Source organism: Chlamydotis macqueenii, chromosome 2 (assembly GCF_036417535.1).
Source record: "Chlamydotis macqueenii isolate bChlMac1 chromosome 2, bChlMac1.mat, whole genome shotgun sequence".
Lineage (NCBI taxonomy): Eukaryota > Metazoa > Chordata > Aves > Otidiformes > Otididae > Chlamydotis > Chlamydotis macqueenii.
In genome coordinates this window covers 111716244-111730653 of record NC_141557.1, presented here as the reverse complement: position 1 = coordinate 111730653, position 14410 = coordinate 111716244, and the positions used below count along the sequence as shown (strand labels likewise).

Genomic DNA, 14410 nt, shown 5'->3' with positions numbered 1-14410 from the left:
ATTTTTTTAGTAACCCCTGTGTGCAAGTGAATTGCACTGAATTGTATCAGTCTTTATTTTATTTTGTTTTATTTTATTTTTCCTCCTTTTTCTGCTAGATTATAGTTGAAGTTGTACCTAATGACCCTGTACGCTTGTTACCTGATTCTTTACCAGCTACTCCAGCAGTTTCCAATGTTCGAACTCTTACTAGCCGTACACTGGTCAAGGATTTACACCTCCATGTCATGGTAACTATACTTTAATACAAAATCATAATTAGGGAAATATGTAAGACTGCTAAAAATATGCTGTAAGACATTGCTGCTATCTCTTTGCAGATTAACTTCACAAAAAAGATCAGTGCTTTCAAGTATATGACAGGTACATCTTGTTTTATTTACATACAGATGACCAAAACTAAGACATGCAATCCTTGCTGTCAAGCATCTCATTTGAAATCCATTTCTTGTTGCCACAGGAAAAAAATATTTCAATAATGGATTGTAGTGGGAACACACTTGTATATACAGCAGATATTTCTCTTCATGATTCTTCCAGGAGCAGGTTTCTCTTAGAAATCTTGTAGTACAAAAAATAAGGTTTCCTGAACTTTGAACGTTCTTAGGGATACAGGGACATCACTTACCAGTTACTGCCTTGGGCAATTCAGACTTGACCTGTGGAAAATTAATTTTATTTATTGCCAATTAAAATAGAATTGAGTAGTGAGAAACAAAGGCAAAAAAAGTAAAGCAACACCTTCCGCTCCACCCTTTCCCAGGCTCAGCTTTGCTTCAGACTCCTTGCCCTTCTCCCCGGTGCAGGAGGATGGGGAATGGGGCTCACGGACGGTCCATAACAGCTCCTCTCTGCCGCTCCTTCCTCCTCAGTTTCCCTGCTCTAGTGTGAGCCCTCTCCACAGGCTGCAGTCCTTTAGGAAAAAGCCACCTGCTGTGGGGGCTGCTGTGTGGATATCTGCTCCACCGTGGTCTCCCCACGGGCTGCAGGGAAATCTGCTCTGGTGCCTGGAGCACCTCCTCCCCCTCCTTCTTCTCTGGTCTTGATGTTCCCTCTGCTCTTTTTTTATTTTATTTATTTATTTATTTATTTATTTATTTATTTATTCTTTCCCTTTCTCCTATCTCTGCATTTTTGCTCTTTCTTAAATATATTTTCCCAGGGGCACCACCAGTTTGGCTGAGAGGCTGAACTGTGCCTGTGGGTTGGTTGGAGCTGACTGTAACGGGCTGTATCTGGCGCGGGACAACCCCAGCCTCTCCTTGCAGAGAGAGGCCACAGTGCAGCCCCCCAGCTGCCAGCACCTTGCCACATAAATCCCATGCAGTATATAAATGGATTACTTATTTCATTTCGTGTTCTAGACTAACTTCTTTGTCTTTATTACTTACAGGATGAATACAACAACCACACTGGAATTGATCTCGTTGGCAGAATAATAGCAAAAATTAAGAGCCCAAATGAAGATGATGATATAGAGATTCCACAGTTTCAGGGGAAAGTCAGTGCAGTTGAGTTTCCATTTGACAGAGGATCAGCTGAAATTGTAAGTGTGACTGAAATATACAGTTAGCTGCCTGAGCGATGAATCTAATGAGGCCTGTTTTCCTACAGTTTCAAAGTTGATCTTACACCTCATCGTGTTCTGTGGAGAGTTAGTATATATTATAGTCTTCCCTTACTGATGCATAGATAAATTATTCCTTCTCTGTTTGGTTACTGATTTTCAGAAAGCCTGAAGGAAAGGCATTCTTTAAACTAGTTATCCTTCCCAAGCAAGGGAGGTTTACAGCTACATTCAAAAATCAGTCCGGGATTGGGATATACAAGGGCATCCCGGATAAGTCTTTTCTTCATTTGAATTTCGTATGGAAATAACACTTCACTAATTTGTAGTTGAACCATTAATATTAGCTGTATTTACATTTTTATTTATAATACTATCTGACTGTAATATCTTAAGATCCTTTACTCTGACCTCTTCCTATACATGTAATTAAATGTTACCAGGTTCTCTCTACGTTTTGTCAAGCTAACTAGGCTTATATATACTTTGCAAAAAGGCATCCTATCCTCATTTGAAGAATTAAAGATTAAACTACTACTTCTCTTTACACTTTGTTTCAGTCATTAGTGCCCTTGACTGTTAAAAATGCTTGTCTTATTTCAGTTTGAGTGTCTGACTGTAGCATCATGTGTACCTCTGAAAGCACTGCAGATTGTAGTCACATCATCGCAGCCATTTTTTTCTTCAACAAATACAGATTGAATTTTTTTTAAACCTGTGAGTTTCATTTGTAATAGTTGTTACAAAGTATAACATAGAAGACATAAGTTAAAACATGCACGTGCCCAAAAACAGAAACTGTTCAAAACACACCAAAAAGCCCAGCTGAGTGTGGAGCCACACATTTGTTCCAAGTGGAATGGTCACAATATCTCTTAAAAGCCTACAGAGACCTTCAGTCAATGGGACTATTCGCATGGTGAAATAGGTATATATAGATTTTTTAAAATTTATTTTTAAAGTCACTGAAGTATCATACAAGAATTGCAGAGCAAAAGTATACCCCTGCTTCATTGGTTCCTCTGTTTGTCAGATGTTTTACTAGCCTGAAATCTATGAAAATCTTCAAACAGTTAGGTGTACTGAAAGAGAATCCAACTTTAAAAAGATATTTTCTCAGTCACGTTTTCTACCTCGTTCATTGGAAGCAGCTTCCAGCAGACCAGCATCAGTGTGTGCCAGGGGAGACAGAGACTGCCTAAGCAACAAGTACAAAATCTCCCAATACATCTTGGAAATCACTACAATAAAACCCCAGTAGAATCACTGAAATCTACAGATCCTTCCTACAAGTTTCTTCATAATATATTTTATTCAGTACGTCAGCTGCTTTTATGGAACTATATAGATGAAACTTAATGACACAGCATAAATAATTCTGTGTCGATAACAGTCAAGGACAGAAACATCCAGTTAACATGAGCAAATACTTTTCACTGAACAATCTGTCAAACTCTGTTCTACTCTGATCCGTAAGAAAAAGTGACAAAATATGTATGAAAAACATGCTAGAAAAACAAAATGCATGGACTGAATAGAGGTATCAGATAAAAATAATATCTAAGTAATTTGTGGTCCACTGAGTTTCTCTTGTTTCAGAAGTAATAAATTAATTGATTTGTGAAGACATTTTTCTTGGACAGATGAGGTGGGAAAAAGTGCAAAAGTCAACTATAACCACTGGTCTAAGAAAACAGCACTTTTCTCCACAAATGTTTCATTTACAGTTGTGGTAGAAATTTGAACAGATGTTTAAAACTTCATACTGTTGAGGGGAATAATAACCCCATAGAGAGGACTCTGACAGTTCAGATAAAATTACTGGAAAATTTCTCAGACTCCTCATCAATGCAGAAGTAACATTTTTTTCATCTCCATATGCTAGTAACCTACTCTTGAGCCATTGTAACCTAAACACTCCAGTCTTGCTTCAGGGACTAACCTAACAACCTATGAAATGTAGGGTGCATGTTTGGGGTTTTTTTTGTTTGACTTATTTTGAATTGGGGAGGGGGGGGTAAGCAGATGCTTTTTCTTTCTACTTATATATTCCTAGTTTATTGGGGGATGGAGTTTACATGCTTCTGCTTTCTCGTTCCTGTGATCTGATGAGCTCCTACTGCTTTTGACAGTAACTTGTATTCCCTAGTCTTCTATTGGAAGTAATTCCATTTCAGTGAATCCTGTATCTCTTCCCCTCTTCAGTTGTCTAGCTTATACTGAGTTCTCTAACTTTAGACAACTCACAGAACTGGTTGTGATGCAATGTACTTTTCATATGACGAGTAATGTGGAGGGGAGGACACACTAGTATTGTTTGTTTTTTTTTCCCCAAGTATCTTGAAATTGTTCCGTCTTGTTCATAAATATAATCATGTGCAATTAATGCCAGTATGATGAAGCTGATAAACTGATATGTTCACCCTTACACTGAGGTTCAGGAATACTAAACTTGTTTAATGAAGGAAAATGTTTAGATTTTTATCAGTGTAAATTTTCTAAGGAAAGGTACTTCCACTACAGACTTCTCCTGATTAAATATGTAGCTGCAATATTTTTGAAAGCCATGAAAACTATCTTTGAAGGTTATATATCTATCTCTTCTTTTAGGCTGCAACCACCTCTCTCTTGATTTGGCCAGTTGAGTAGCAATTTCTACATGTTAAAGGTGGAAACAGTATGAGTTTTATTATAAGCATTATTCATTTTATGCATGATACCTTTCCCAAAGTAACAGCACATTTAGATGTTACCTATACTAATTTTATTTCTGTTTACCATTCTTTATAGTTTTATAATATTTCCTGTGTTTGTGAAGAAAGACAAAGGATTTAGTTTGTCTTTTTAGCAAGGAACTGATAAGAAATGGGATGTTCATGTTAATATTTGGATAGATACTGTTCATTCATTTGGGACCTGCTGTCTACTTCCATGGTAACAGCAGTAACTTTAACTGAGCACTGGGAATAGTTTCTTTTTCTTTCTCTATTTATACATGGGATCTTTCTTTTTAATGTTCTGTTTGCATTTGTTCACATGCTGAATGAAGTACATCCAAGGAAATCTTGCTTATGGGACAGTGCAGATAATATTTTTTCTGAGCATATGTCTCTTAAATAAAATACATGGCCAAAAGCAATAAGACTCTTTAAACAGGTAAAATGACAATCTTAATTCTTAAATAAAATAGTTACTGTTAAATCTTAGTATTTTGCTTTTTTTATTAGGTATAAAAGGCATTTCCAAGCCAATACTTAAAACTGTAGTAATATTGTACAGACATCTTATGTTAGGTAACTTTATAAGATTTAGTATTTGAAGAATGTTTGTTTTATTTTGTGTGTTACCTCAAGTGTGAACATAAACTTATGTGTGTGTGTTTGTTTTATTAGAATCTAGTGCTGGCTGAAAACAGTCCTGGAAGAGATAGCACTGAATATATTCTTGTATTTGAGCCAGATCTACCAGCTTTGAAAAAACCTTTGGAACCATACCGCCTGTCATTTATGTTTTACAATGGTAGGTTTCAGTTACTCTAAAGTGCTTGCTTTTCCTTAGAACCAACTATTTTTAGGTCCATAATACTTCTTAAGATCTGTTTAATAGCTTAATAGATTTTTGCTGATGTTTAAACCAAGTATGCTACTGTCTTTTCTTCTAAAAATATATAAATTTATTTCTGTAGATTTCAAGAAGCAGCAACAGATGGCAACGCTTACAAGGGAGAGAGACCAATTATCTCAGTCCATAAGTCTTTACAGAAATTGGTTTGATACTACTAATCAGCTTGTAACTGAAATGAAATGTAAGTTCAATCCAATATATAAATAAATTTCCCAGAAATTAAACTTTTCCCTTTAAGAATTTTGAAAATGTAGAGAGGTGGAGAAAAATAGGTCTTGAAATCATGAGATACAGTAATTAGAGGGGAGCAAAAAGGAATATATCTTTTCTTAGCAGGAAACATCTAGTTGTTTGGTTGGACCTACCTATAAAGGGTCTTGTTTTGAAGTATAATGTCTTATGTCAGAAGTAGAATGACTTATGTCAAAAGGAGGAATAAAACGTTGAAGTTGGTGGTCTGATTCTTTTTTTCCATGACTGCCTTGCACTCCCATCTTTGCAATAGATATGTGTATGCTCATCCATCTGGAAACTCAGCAGTTTTCTAAAAACTGTTTTAGACAATGAACTATAGATAATTCTCTTTCAAAACATTAGTCTTACATTTTCAAAATGTTACTATTTCCCCCTACGTTTGACCCTACATACGTTATTCAAAAGTATTGTGTAAGTATTCATTGTTTATCTCTATGTTCTTCAGCAAATGTGATCCTTTAAAAAGTCTGTTAAACAGCAGAGCCAGTCTTAGGGTAGTTGTTTATGGGAATAGGAGAGATGAGGAAATGTTTTCTTTGCATTATTTTTTTGTTTGAATCATCCTGTCTGCTGATCAGAAGGTTTGTTTTAATAGATGCAGTTTGAATTTTTATTTTAAGTAATCACTAAATATAAATAAAGCATACTGGAATTAGAAGATGCTGCTGTTCCTTGTAATTTTAGTACAGGGCTATGTTTCCGTTACTTGTTACTGCTTGTTTCCACTATGGATGCAAATTCCTGAATTCCAGTGTAAAAAGCAAAAAGTTTTGCTTCATATTTGGAGATTTTTGCACATCTCTAGAGAGGAAGTTAGAGCACATTATACTTTATGCTTAAATATTCCAAATATAAACCTGTTTGAATTGAGAGAGTGGGAAGCAACTCACTTGTTTACTCACTTGTTTTCAAAATTGCTTCAGTTCAGATATAAGAGTTGAGGAAATAGTGTCCAGAAAGTGACGTACCGTATAAAAGACAAAAGAGGGTAGTGCCAGCTACCACTCTTCCCATCCCTCTTGCCATTTTGCATGTTGGAAAACAATTTGGAAAGATAGTTGAGGCTGAAAAGAAAAAAGAGCTTACATGCTCAGACTAATCTAAGGACTAGCCCCGTTGCTTCCTGAAGCTGAAGAAGATAGCAACTGCTTACTTACTAGCTGGACAAATCACAAGATTTTTGTGGACAAATTCTGGTATTCTGTGCTGAAATCGAGAAATAGATACCATCAGCTGTGGGTGGCATAATTTTGAAAAGTTGTAAGAAATTCTGTAATAAATGTCCTGTTGCTTTCTAATACTTCCTTATTCTCTGTTGATTTTATTGGTTTCAGGTCAAGTTAAACAAGCTGAAACAAGAGAAACTCACCTGAGGAATGAACTGAAAAAACACCAAATTGAATTACCACAGGCAAACACAGTACGGCTTATTTATTACTAAACTCTGGATTTATTTTAATATATTACAATCTTAATATGAAATTGATACCACATTATTGAATCACAGTGGTATATACACAAGCACCTGTTACCAAACCCCAGAAAATTTGTAGATTGGTGCCAAACTTAATTTTTTTTTTTTTTTACTGTTCTGCTAGTGTGACTGTCTCTTAAAGAAACTGCTAGAGAAATGAGAAAAACTTCTTTTATATCCTGATCTTGTTTTTGCCTTTCTGCTAAGGTTACCAATTGTGTTACTGGTACTGCTAGTTTTAATAATGGATTTTTGCAGGCTGATCAATATACTCTGGATGTATTCTGGCATAAGTAGACCAACGGAAAACACTTCTTTTCAGAGAATTAGTGAATTTCATATGTTACTGACAAAGTTGGTGTAAAAGTAAGTTTGAAAGATTTAGGACAATGTACTCCACTGCTAATTTCCCATAAAGATCCAATTATATTTTAAAGAAACTTCTTGAAGAAAATTTCCAAACTACTAACATTTTGGAAAAAAATATGTAAATTATCGGTTATCTTTAGATCGCATAAAAACAAATCTTACAGTCATTAATCAGAAATCAGTAAAATTAAATTATACACAATTCTGCAGTCATGATACCCAAGTTCCCTCTGCTGGCTAAATTTTTCAGGCCTAGACGTAGTCCTTTTCTAAAATGGTTTATTTTTGTACATTTGTGGTTGCCTTTTCCTACTGATTCAAACTTTCTTCAGTTTTTGCTTTAATCAAGCTCTGGTAGCTCTTCGCAAAAAGCCCCCTAAAAATATTTTTTTCTTTTTTTTAAAAAAAAAAAAAAAAAGGAGTAATAAAAAAGTTCATAGTCACAATTGCAGTGACAATTACATACAGTGGTCCTCTATATATTGAGTCTGTTTCAGATTATTTAATGTTTTTTGTGAGGAACTTGATTACAACAAGTGAAGTAACTACTTCTGCAGCTCAGCCCAATGATACATGCTTGCTAACTTTAAATTTTAATTCTCAGCTTCAGTATGTGGATTCTCTTATAAAACAAAAGATGTTGGATCAAGAAGGAGTAATGAAACAGCCGAGGCGAACTTGCATGCTCCCAAACTATCCAAAAGGCAATCAAGATATTTTAGGCAAGGTGAGTTTTTTCTCAGTCTTCAAATTAGTTTTTTTGGTTCCGCTAGGTGGTAGTGATGAAAAATGAGCCAACCAAATGTGCAAGTGATTTTTGAGGAGTATTGAAAAGAAGATAGCATTCTCAACCCATTAGATGGCTAGCTCTTCTAACAGAGCCATCAACAAGGGAATTAAATGTCTGATTGATGTTGCAGGATGACTGTGATTACTATGAAAAGGGGAGGTGGTCTTGTCTTCTATTTTGACTGTTCTAACTTCTCTGATACAGATTGCACATTTAGCACAAATTGAGGATAACGAAGCAGCAAAAGTCATCTCTTGGCATTTGGCAAGTGACATGGACTGTGTGATCACACTGACTACTGAAGCCGCTCGTTCTATTTTTGATGAAACTCAGGGTCGACAACAAGTGTTACCCCTTGATTCTATTTACAAGAAGACACTCCCAGATTGGAACAGGTAGAGAAAAACAATGAAACTTCTGCATTTATATTACATACTTCTTAAACTTCTGTTTTGTCTTAGTTTATTTTTTAAGCTTGACTTCCATTAGAGATTCGAAGTATAAAGTTTATGACTTCATAATCATAGCAACAGTAATGTCACTTGAAGTGTTAGCTGAAATCCTAGCTTTATGTCTTTAACTGTGCATTATTTAATAGGGTGTTTCTCTTAAAATAAGAGAAGATAATTTGCCACTTTTTTTCTTCATTTCTACATGTTTTCTAGAACAAGAACTTTTTTTAAAAAAATTCTAGTTCTAACATCTTTAAAAATCCAATTCCAGAGTATGTTCCCTAAGATCACGTGTAGTAATAGAAATTCATTCTGCTGTTTTGATTTCCTGGAAGATGAAGGTATAATAATTCTGTACCTGAAAATAATTCCCTTATGAAGATGACTGCTAATATAATAAAGAGTGCTTTTTAGAAAAGATCTGATATGCAGATGTATTTATAAGGTCCAAAATACATATATGTATGGTGTCTTAAAACTTATCCCTAAAATTAGTTATATGAATTTGTTGGATTTATGTCTTATTACAAATCAGCATTTCACCAAAGAATCTTCAATATAACTGGCATTTCAGATAATGTTGAGATGATATAGCACCTAATGTGGAAGTGTTAAGATGCATTCCGTTAAGTTTGAGATTTCTGACTAGATTGTCAGAAGTAATAATGAAATATGGACAAATTACTTTTTTCTCTTCTTTTCTCCCTCACTTTCTGCTTTCTTTAACTAGGCCTTTACCTCACTTAAGAAATGGAAAAATCTTCTTCAAACCTATTGGAAATCCTGTATTTGCCAGAGATCTGTTAACATTTCCAGATAATGTAGAGCATTGCCAAACAGGTAAATTATGTTAAAGAAATTGTTCATAACTTCTGTATTTTTAATAAATGAATTACAGAAACATCACAAATCGTAACCCATTCAGTAGTCTTGAGATATTTGCAAATTCCAGTGTACGTTCCTCGTGAGGTCTGCTGGTAAAAAGAGCATGACATTAGCACTAAGTATTTGAAAACAACAGTTGTGAAAATTTCAGCAATGATTGCTACCTTCTGTTTGTTGTCTTCTTTTTATTTTCTCTACTATATATACTAGAGGTTTTTTTCTTATTTAAATTACTGCAACATTATCTTGTTCCCAAGCTCATATAAGCAGAAACTGACAATCATTATACTAGTTTTCATATTGCAGAAGTTACTGCTTTTGTTAGGCTGTTTTTTCCGGTCCTGTTCCTCTCAAAAATGTGTAATGCATGGATCTATGTACACTTAGACCAAAGTGTGCATGACTATATATGTTATACTTAAGTAGTTACAGTAAGAATAAGCTTTCAGTTTTTATGTAGATTTCAGTTTAGGGAACCATCATTTCTAACAACGTAGCAGTACCAACCTTTTCCTACACTTGTTTTCTTAAATTAGATAGACCTACTCCTTTATATTGAGAGGTGGAATCTGTAAATAGTTCAATAAGTTTTTCATTTTACTTCTCAACTTCCTGGTATTGAAATATTCCTGTCTGCTGTTAATAAAAAAATATTTTTTAGTCCAGTTTAATTTCAAAAAGTTTGATATCGTCAAAAACTTTAACTGTAAGTTCTTCTTTGTGTCCTTCATTAGCAGGTAAGCTATTACTTTTCTGGGGGAATTTAAAAACCACATTGCTTGACGTATCTCATGCAAGGCTACATCAAGTTAGACTTCATATAGAACAGTCTTTTATTAGAAGAAAGATCTTAAAATCAGTTGGATCATCAGCCTTGGAATGTTTGTTTTTCTTTGATAACCCATTGAATATTAAGAAACATGTTAAGAAACCAAGAACATAATTCAAAGTTACATAAATTAACATTTATGTAATTTCGTAAACCATGAGATTTTATTATGTGTGTCTTCATAAATGTAAATGTAAGATACCAAGAGAGTACCTTGGTGGAAAATACAGTCAATTATGCCATAAGGCAACTGAATATACTAAATTTTTTTCTTTATTAGTTTTTTTATGAAAACAGAAGATTGCATATTTATCTCAATCTCAGAATAAAATTTCATTGGAAAAAAAATCATGCACATGCTATTTCTCTTGCACTTACCTGAAAAGCTGTAATAATGATGCCTCAGAATTGATTTTTCAAAACTCAAGTTATTTTGTGGTGGAGAAATTCCATGGTTCAAAAAATTATGTTTTTCAGTGTTTGGAATGCTCTTGGGTGACACTATCATTATAGATAACTTGGATGCTGCCAACCATTACAGAAAAGAGGTATGTTTCAAGCATTCTTGATATTTTTTAAAACAAATACATTATATAGCTACATATTTAATACATTACAAACTTAGAATAATTGCGAGGTTTAATGCTGCATTAGCTGTAAGTGTGCTTACTCTCTGTAAGTCTCGATGCACTTAACAGTGAATTAAATCTTTATTTTTGACACTGACAAAATTACCTTCATTCAACAAATTCCATTACGTGACTGTTGCCATGAAGCATGGCACCATGTTTTTAAAGATAAACATTTTCAATTTTGCTGTTAGTGTTAAATGCAAATTCTTCAGTATTTTCCTAGTCCCTGTATGTATAATAAAACACAGGAGTCTGAGGCACATGATGAAATTTCAGATCCACTAAAATTACTAAAATCTTGATGTGAAACTTAACAGACTTTTTTTTCTGGCCTGTTTTATTTAGGTTTAATGGAACACATTTTAGCAGCCAGGAGTCTCTGAGGAAGTCCTGAGACTGGGAGCTTTCTGTTTCAGATTATGAGTTTCCTAGAATTGAAATAATGATTCAGCATAAGAATGTAGAACTGTACTGATTAAACATTAAGCTCTTTGGGCTGGATATTTTTTTTTTTTTTTTTTTTTTTTTCCCCTCTCCAGAAGTGTAAGAAATTGTACTGCATGATTGTTCTTAAGACAGCGACAGGTTAACAAGGAATGTCTGGTGTAATCTAAAATTGGTGGCCTGTTTTGATCTTTCACAGTCAGTGCAGAATGGATTTCCTGTTCTCTGCTCTGGGCCTGAGTAGCTCTTCTACTCTGATTCCATTCCCTTCTTGTTGGCTACCACTAGCTGGTAACCTGGGAACAAGGACTGTCTTGAATGTTTGCAAAGAGTATCTCAGAAATATGGATATATTCATAGTAAAAAATGGATATTTGACAGTAATATTTTAATTTTCATCATGTGTTATAACCCTCTCAGTGTCCATCATGTGAACAAATAGCTACCATTTTTCAACTGTGAATACTGTCTGTGCTTCTTTAATCAAAAAGTATATATTTTTTTACTGCAAAATCAAACAGAAGAGTCAGATCTCAATTGTTAATCGGTGTCAGGAGACTGACCATCTGTATCTGTTGAGGAAAAGGAGTTTGTATATGTGGTTGTTTCTCAAAATGAGGTCTGGGTCATTTCACTTGGTTAATCTGTCACCCCATTTGTTTCAGTCACCCACCACAGGTGAATTTCATCAACTATACGGAAGTTTTATTGAATGTGTTATAAGAAATAAATCCCTTGGAATTTAGACACTTTAAACCTTGTGCATTAAAAAAAAATATTCATCAAATAATTGATGAAATGATCACATTTTTTATTAACATAAAGTTTATTGCCATTACATCATAGTATATGTTGATAATTAGCTTTTTCCCAGTATAGATCTAAATTCTGCCTCAAGAGTTCTGTTAAGGTCTGAGGACACAAAAAATCCCAAAAGATCTAGTCTTCATAATTGCCAACAGCGCTGTTTAATTTTAATATATGGATTCTATTACTTGAAAGGAAAAGTCATTAAATGTAATTTCATAAAATATGTTCTTATTAGAGAACAAGCTGCTTTGTAGTTGAAAGATACAAAGCTTCACAACAGCACTGCTGAAAACTTAGATTTTTCCACTGAGTTACTGATTTAGTGTCCTTTTTTGTACCTATGCAGGTTGTAAAAATTACACATTGCCCTACTTTGCTGACTAGGGAAGGAGACAGGATTCGCAGCAATGGAAAATTTGGAGGCCTTCAGAATAAAGCTCCTCCAATGGACAAACTCAGAGGCATGGTATTTGGAGCACCCATGCCAAAACTTTACTGTGCTTTCGCTGGACAGATAGGTGGGTTGATGAAGTCGTGAAACACAGAACTTCCAAAATTATATTGCTTGCCTATGTTTGTTATTTTCTTATTTAATATAAGAAGAAACATTTTCAATTTAGCATAAAGATATTTTAGAAATGTGACCTGCCCAATGTCCTGTTTATGAATTTCCCTTTTCTTAAAACCTTATAGCTGTTAAATTTCTTGAAATAAAAGAATAATAATAATGAGATATTTCCCATTTTTCTTAGTCTTGCTAAAGAAAGAGTATAAGCAGTTGTAATCATTCAGACAGCAGACATGAGAAGCTTGAGCCGATTGAATTCCAGCATCCTTGAAAAACAGATGTTTCAGGTCTTTCTCCTCCGGAAACACCATACATCAATTTAGAATTTCTTACTATGCAAGTAAGCTCTATGAAGCCATGACAGAAAAAATCCGTGTTCTCATCGGAGTCCTGCACAACATCTACGTTATTTCCCTAACAGGAAGATACCGTGTATTTCCTGTGGGATCACTTATATTTCATTATGTGCTTCAATTCTTCCTTTCAGAATAAAGGTTAAATGAGGTTAGAAGATTGCAGCTTCTGATATGTAACAGCTGACCTAACTGATTTGTAAAACATTTAAGTCTTACTCACAAATAAGGTTGTTCTTAAATACTTACTTTTCAAAAGAAAGGACATGAAGTTCTTCCATTACAGTATTCCTAGAATTGTGCAATGGAGAGGAGGGGAGGGAGAATGAGAGAGAGCAAACACATGTACCTATTGGAGTAGCCTTATGTGAGCAAACTATTTAACATTGACCAGTTAAAAGAGAAAAAAGACTAAGATGATCTTTCCTAGGCATTTCAGTAAAAATGTTACATGTAGGAAAAACATAGTAAACATTTCAGCTACAGACTGAAATATGCTTGTTTTAGCACACTTTATATTTGTCCATCGACACATTTTCAATTGTTGAACTCAGTTATTACCCAATGTGAATTAAATTGGAATTGTCTATAACTCAGAACAGGAACAATCATGGTAGAAGAAAAGGGCATGTTTTAATTTCACTTGGATAGTTACTAGACATTCAAAGGAAAATAGTAGTGAAATTCCATATAAAGGACAGTACCTCATTACACAAGACTTCTTTTGAACTGAATTTCAGCCTTAACATTAGTTCTGACTTGCTCTTCTGTGTTTCTAACACAAAGTAGTTACTCAAACTGTGATTCCACTGACAAGGTACTTCCAAATAAACTGTAGTAAGAATTTACAGTGCCTTTTGTCAGTCTGCAGGAACTATCTGAGTGCTTTCACCCTGTGGCAATTGTAAGGTAATTTACTGTTCAGTTAAGTTTTCTGCAAGCTACCTCATATTCATCACAAAGTAAAATGAATGAGCCTGGGCTAATATGCTTGAACCTTTTATTTATTACTTGACATATTTATGCAATGCCTGGACAAAGAAAAATTCTTCATCTTTTATGTTAAAAGAGGAGCAAAGTTTGTCAGCAAAATATGCCCTTGTTTGCCTAAGTCTACTGCTGTCTCCTTGTTTAAATTTCCATAGGTGGGAAAAAGTGAAACTCAGTGAATGTTCTTTTGTTCCACAAGGTGGACTAGAATTCTAGTCAGTAGTACAAGCTTCAGCTCTGTAGCACTAAAAGCAAAACATACTACAAGCACATTTAATGCCATCAAAGGTAGAGAATTCTGTTTGGAGCACACAAGCAACAGGATGTGTAAAGAAATATCTGTTTGCCACGTCATTTTCAGAGTTCAG

General features: G+C 34.5%; 1 protein-coding gene across 3 annotated transcripts in view; it reads left to right on the top strand.

Annotated features, from left to right (window-relative positions):
- The window catches only part of SMCHD1 (structural maintenance of chromosomes flexible hinge domain containing 1), an 84551-nt gene that overhangs the window by 67058 nt on the left and 3083 nt on the right, over positions 1–14410 (top strand). For all 3 annotated transcript variants that reach the window (XM_086740686.1, XM_086740687.1, XM_086740688.1), the window contains 10 exons: positions 99–230; positions 1394–1546; positions 4960–5086; positions 5253–5372; positions 6781–6866; positions 7894–8016; positions 8284–8474; positions 9262–9371; positions 10723–10793; positions 12478–12649. In XM_086740686.1, the coding sequence (XP_086596812.1) occupies positions 99–230; positions 1394–1546; positions 4960–5086; positions 5253–5372; positions 6781–6866; positions 7894–8016; positions 8284–8474; positions 9262–9371; positions 10723–10793; positions 12478–12649 (1285 nt within the window). The remainder of the gene's footprint in view (positions 1–98; positions 231–1393; positions 1547–4959; positions 5087–5252; positions 5373–6780; positions 6867–7893; positions 8017–8283; positions 8475–9261; positions 9372–10722; positions 10794–12477; positions 12650–14410) is intronic.